Source organism: Ipomoea nil, unplaced genomic scaffold (genome assembly GCF_001879475.1).
Source record: "Ipomoea nil cultivar Tokyo-kokei standard unplaced genomic scaffold, Asagao_1.1 scaffold2694, whole genome shotgun sequence".
Classification (NCBI taxonomy): Eukaryota; Viridiplantae; Streptophyta; class Magnoliopsida; order Solanales; family Convolvulaceae; genus Ipomoea; species Ipomoea nil.
In genome coordinates, this window is record NW_017619122.1 from 2498552 (window position 1) to 2503934 (window position 5383).

Sequence of the window (5383 nt, forward strand, 5' to 3'; positions counted from 1 at the left end):
CTTTGTGTAAGGTTCACGTATTTCTTGGGTGGCATGTGTTGCCGTGTGTGTGATCGGTACACTCGTGTACTATGAAATCGGTGGTTTTGTTGGAGGGACTGTTGGAGGGGGAACGACGGTTCCCGGAGGAATAAGGTTGGACTTGGTATACAGGGGTCCTGGAGGTAAAGGTTGGAACTAGATATAAGGTTGGGGTAGCCATAAGGTTGGAACCGGGCATAAGGAAGGCATATCAACTCGTGATGGGTGATGTCACGAGGGCTTCTGTAGCCGTTGTTGTGAGTTCTCTTCTTCTGACGTGTGTAGTCACAAAGGCATGTGTTGCCGTTGGTCTTGTCTTTATCCTTTTGAGTTGTTGTTGTCTTTGTGGTCCTGTGATGTGTTCCCGTGTTCTTGTTGAGAGCGTGAGTCTTGTGTTGACTATTACTCTTGGTTTTTGACTTATATATATGTATTCCGTTTCGAAAATGGCTTTACAAATGTATATCTTACCTATGTATGTTATTTCACATGTATTGGTGGGTTACCAGCATTATTCGCTGACCGGGCGTCGTCCCATGTTTTATTGTGTTCTTTCAGGTGATGTCTAGATGAGTGCGCGGTCTAGTGTTGGCTAGTTTAGCTTCTCCCTTTCGTTTTGTGGCCTGTGTGCCAGTTTAGATGTAGTACTTTGAGACAATGGGTTTAGATGTAAACTTTGCAGATGTTGCCTGTGCGTTTATCCGTTTGGTAAACGTGGCATAGCATCCCGTGTTTCGGATTATGTTATCTAGCTATCTTTTAGTCTTCCGCTGTGTTTATTGTTTAGCTCAGTTATCTGCATGTTTAAGGCTTTTAAATAGCTTGTTTTTAAGGGGTGTTACAGGACCCTACCATGAACATCATTGGGTGTATATGGGGTTTTCGCACCAAACGCACCACGGACGGCTCGATTGACCGCTACAAGGCTTGCTTGGTAGCCAAAGGTTTTAATCAAGTTGCGGGCGAAGATTTCTTCGACACTTTCAGTCCAGTAGTCAAGCCCACTACAGTCCGTATTCTTTTTTCGTTGGTTGTGTCAAACAATTGGACACTGCGTCAGTTGGATGTTCACAATGCCTTTCTGAACGACCACTTAGCCGAAACAGTGTATATGAAACAGCCACCAGGATACGAAGATCCGGCACATCCCGGCCATGTCTGTCTCTTGCAACGTTCATTCTATGGGCTCAAACAGGCTCCGAGGGCGTGGTTTAAGAGGCTCCATGATTATTTACTGTCTGAAAGTTTTTCTTCATCTAATATTGATGTCTCGTTGTTCTACCACACCACAGAAGGGTCCAAAGTGTTCTTACTTGTATATGTTGATGACATCATAATGATGGGCAGTGACGCCACCCTTGTCAACTTTCTGCTTAGTCGTCTAGCTTCCACATTCAGAATCCGTGATCTGGGCACACCAAGGTTCTTCCTAGGCATCGAGACAGTTAGCACAGGTGATGGCATGGTTCTTTCTCAGCGCCGCTACATGGCTGACTTACTAAGTCGCGCTGGGATGATTGACTGCAAACCCCTAGCAACACCTGCCTCCGTCACTCAACCGGTTACACCGTCTGATCAACCGTTTGAGAATCCAACACAATATCGTCGCATAAATGGAGCCTTACAGTATCTAACCATTACTCGGTCGGATCTTTCTTATGCTGTCAATAGACTATGTCAGTTTATGCACAGTCCAACCGACGATCACTGGGCCATGGTGAAACGTGTGTTACGGTATATCAAGGGCACGCTGCACTATGGGCTCCGCCTTACTCCCTCTCCTACTCGCACCATACACGCCTATTCGGACTCCGACTGGGCTGGCTGTCCGGTGGACAGGAAGAGTACCAGTGGCTATGCTGTTTTTCTTGGGGGCAATCTCATTTCTTGGCTCGCCCAGAAGCAGCGCACCGTCGCCCGGTCCTCCACTGAAGCTGAGTATAAGGCTCTAGCCGATGTTGCCGCAGAAGTCACTTGGGTTGTCTCGTTGTTACGTGAACTCGGTCTCCATACGGAACAGCCTGCAAGCCTATGGTGTGACAACTTAGGGGCCACCTATCTCTGCGCCAATCCAGTGTTCCACGCTCGAACGAAGCACGTTGAGATTGACTATCATTTCGTTCGAGACAAGGTCGCTTCAGGGGATTTTGTGGTTAGTTTTGTATCAACCAAGGATCAGCTAGCCGACGTCTTCACCAAACCACTACCTGGGCCCTGGTTTACAGTTTTACGAGTCAAGCCCAATGTTGTAGAGCACCAGCCTTGAGCTTGAGGAGGTGTGTTAGTGTTAGTATTATTATTGTTATTTAATTATATGTAACATGTGATGTAATTGTGTGGTCTTAGAATTAGTCTCAGTAAGTTGGTCTACTAGTTAGGAGTGTATAGTGGTGTGTTATCATATACTCTCCTGTAACCTCTTTCTGTGTAACCGAATCATTAATCCTCTCTCTCATCGTCCTCGTGGTGGCCATGACGTGATTATGGAGATTGTGACCTGTGTGTCGGGTTCACGTATTTCTTGGGAGGCGTGTGTTTCCATGTGTGTGATCGGTACCCTCGTGTACTATGAATTGGTGGAAATTGTTGGCGGTCGTTGGAGGATGGGAACGACGGTCCTCGGAGGGATAAGGTTGGACCTGGCTGTACAGGGGTCCTGGAGGTAAAGGTTGGAACTAGCTATAAGGTTGGGGGTAACCATAAGGATAGAACTGGGCATAAGGAAGGATAATGATTCGTGACGTGCGATGTCACGAAGGCATGTGTTGCCGTTGTGTGTTTCTTTATTTGAGACATGTGTTGTCACAAAGGCATGTGTTGCCAATGTGTGTCTCTTTATCCTCTTGTGTTGAGCATGTCGGGTGATATTCTACTGAGTGATGGTAGAATACGCCTTGAGCCTTACTTGTGTTGTCGTGGTTACATCTGGACGTGTGTTGGGATGTGTTCCCTTAATCTTGTTGTGAGTGATATAGAGTCTTTGTGGTTGACTTCTATTTCGACTTTGAACTCATATATACAGTATTCCGTTCCGAAAACGATTTTGTATATACTATCTATGTATGATACTTAACATGTATTGGTGGGTTACCAGCATCATTCGCTGACCGGGCATCGTCCCATGTATTTATGTGCATTTCAGGTCCCGAGTAGTGGTGAGCGCGATCTAGTGATGGATAGTGTTGTCCCCTCAGACTTTGTTAGTTTTGTTATGGGCCTGTGTGCCTTTTATGATGAACAATAGATTCTTGTTGTTTTGACCTTGTCCCTTGTTAGACTGATGATGTTGATGTTCTTGCCTGTGCGTTCACTCTAGTGTGTACGTGGCATAACACTCTTCGTTTTCCAGTTTTTATATAGTTAGGCTTTCGCTGTGTTTGCTTATATTGTGGTTAGATTATCTGCATATTTTAGTTTAATTTGGCATGGAAATCGGGGGTGTTACAGTTGGTATCAGAGCCTAGGTTTGAGCCTCGGATGATAGAGTCTAGACTTCTAAGTGGTTAAGTGTGGTTTGAAACCTTAAGGTGACCGTAAGAATCTAAGTGTTTTGGCTTAGGACTCTTAGGACGCGCGGTGAGCTGTGTGTTATTTTCAGTCGTTTGCTTGCTTGTTGTTTCGTTTGTAATAGTGTTGTTGTTGTAGAAGCTTTGCGATGCCTCCCCGTCAGCGTGCACGTACACCGGAGACCCCGACGAATGAACAACTTGCCCAGAATCTGCAACAGCTTACGCAGACTATGCAGACCCTCAGCGAGGCGTTGTTGCACAACAACCATCCCGTGCCACCTCCACAGCCTGCCGGGCATAGGGATATAGGACGCCTTGTGTCGAGCCATAGACCTCTGACGTTCGCGGGCGAGGAAGACCCCGTTGTTCTTGAAGAGTGGGTGAGGACGTTTGAGAAGATCTTTTCTGTTGTTGGATGCCCAGAGGAGCGGCGAGTGGAGCTTGCGACGTTCTACTTCAGCCACGAGGTCGACTTGTGGTGGATACATGAGGGTCCAGCTTGCCTCGAGGAGCCTGGCTTTGATTGGACTGCCTTGAAGGATCGAATGCGTGAGAGGTTCTATCCGGCGCATGTTCGAGCCGCAATGTACGAGGAATTCCTTCATCTTCAACAAGGTTCTTCATCGGTGGTTGAGTACCACAAGAAGTTTCTAGAGCTCGCACGCTTCGCCCGGATGCTTGTCCCTACCGAGCTCGCCAAGGTTGAGAAGTTCGTAGCCGGCTCGAACTACGAGGCGCGAAAGGCCTTAACCGTGAGTAGGCCAAGTTCTTTGAAGGAAGCATATGTGAGTGCCGCGGACTTGTACCGGGTACAGCAGCTACAGCGTGGATCCTATGAGCTCGCAAGGAAAAGGACCGAGAGTGGAGGATCTTCCAACTTCAAGAGGCCACGACAGAACTTCCAAGCCAAGAATGCACCTTCTCCAACCCAAGGACCAACACGAGCGGAGCCCGGAGGTCAAGTCAAGACGTTCGCGTGCCGAAGATGTGGGAAAGTGCATGCGGGCCAGGATTGCAATGGCCAAGCGTTTTGGTGTTATCGTTGCGGAGATAGAGGGCATAAGATCACCGAGTGCCCTCAGTAAGTCAACCAAAGGGCGTTGCCACCACCCACGGGATCCGGAGGAGCAGTAGGAGGGAGCTCGAGCCGTGGAGCAGCCGGGGCCAGCCCGTCGGGAAGAGTTTTCGTTATGGGGCGATCGCAGGCGGAGACGGAGGGCTTAGTTGAGGAGGAGATAGCTGGTAATCCTTTTTCTAGCCTACCCTTGTCTTTAGAACGCATCTTGTTCCTTGTTGCTTTTATGTGTTGTCTTGTTTCCTCCGTTGTCTTGTTTTTCTTTGTTGCTTGATTCTTTTAGTCTTAAGAGTAAGCCTTTCGTAGAGTTAATTAATGAGTCATGCTTGAGTTAATTCCCTAGCCTTGTTTATGCATAACTTGTAATCCATCCTTCATGTGAGTCACCTAAATCTATCCAAGTTTTCTTTGAATTTGGAATAGAGAAATCCATATAATTCCTTCTTGTGAAGCCTAAAAGACCAAGTAGATTTTAAAATTGTAAACTTTGAGTTTCAAACCTAAGTATATCACTTGCCAACCCAACCCTTGAACCACTTGAGCTAATTATGTTTCTTGAACCTTATCCAATTTTTACTCTATCTAACCCATAAAATCTCACTTTACCCAAAATCCCCAAATTAAATCATCTTCTTTTCCCAATTTTTCCCCAAATCCCCAAAACCCTTATTCTCTCCCTCCCCTCTCTCTACCCGTGAAGTTCAGCCGAACCACCCCTCCCCACCACCCGTAGACAACCCGTTGCCGCCTCAGCCGCTGCCGCCACCTGCTGTCGCCG

General features: G+C 47.2%; 1 protein-coding gene across 1 annotated transcript; it reads left to right on the forward strand.

The window, feature by feature from the left end:
* Positions 1-3676: 3676 nt before the first annotated feature.
* LOC109155198 lies at positions 3677-4615 on the forward strand. Its single transcript, XM_019302914.1, has one exon. The coding sequence runs from the start codon at positions 3677-3679 to the stop codon at positions 4613-4615; it is 939 nt and encodes a 312-aa protein (XP_019158459.1).
* Positions 4616-5383: the final 768 nt, after the last annotated feature.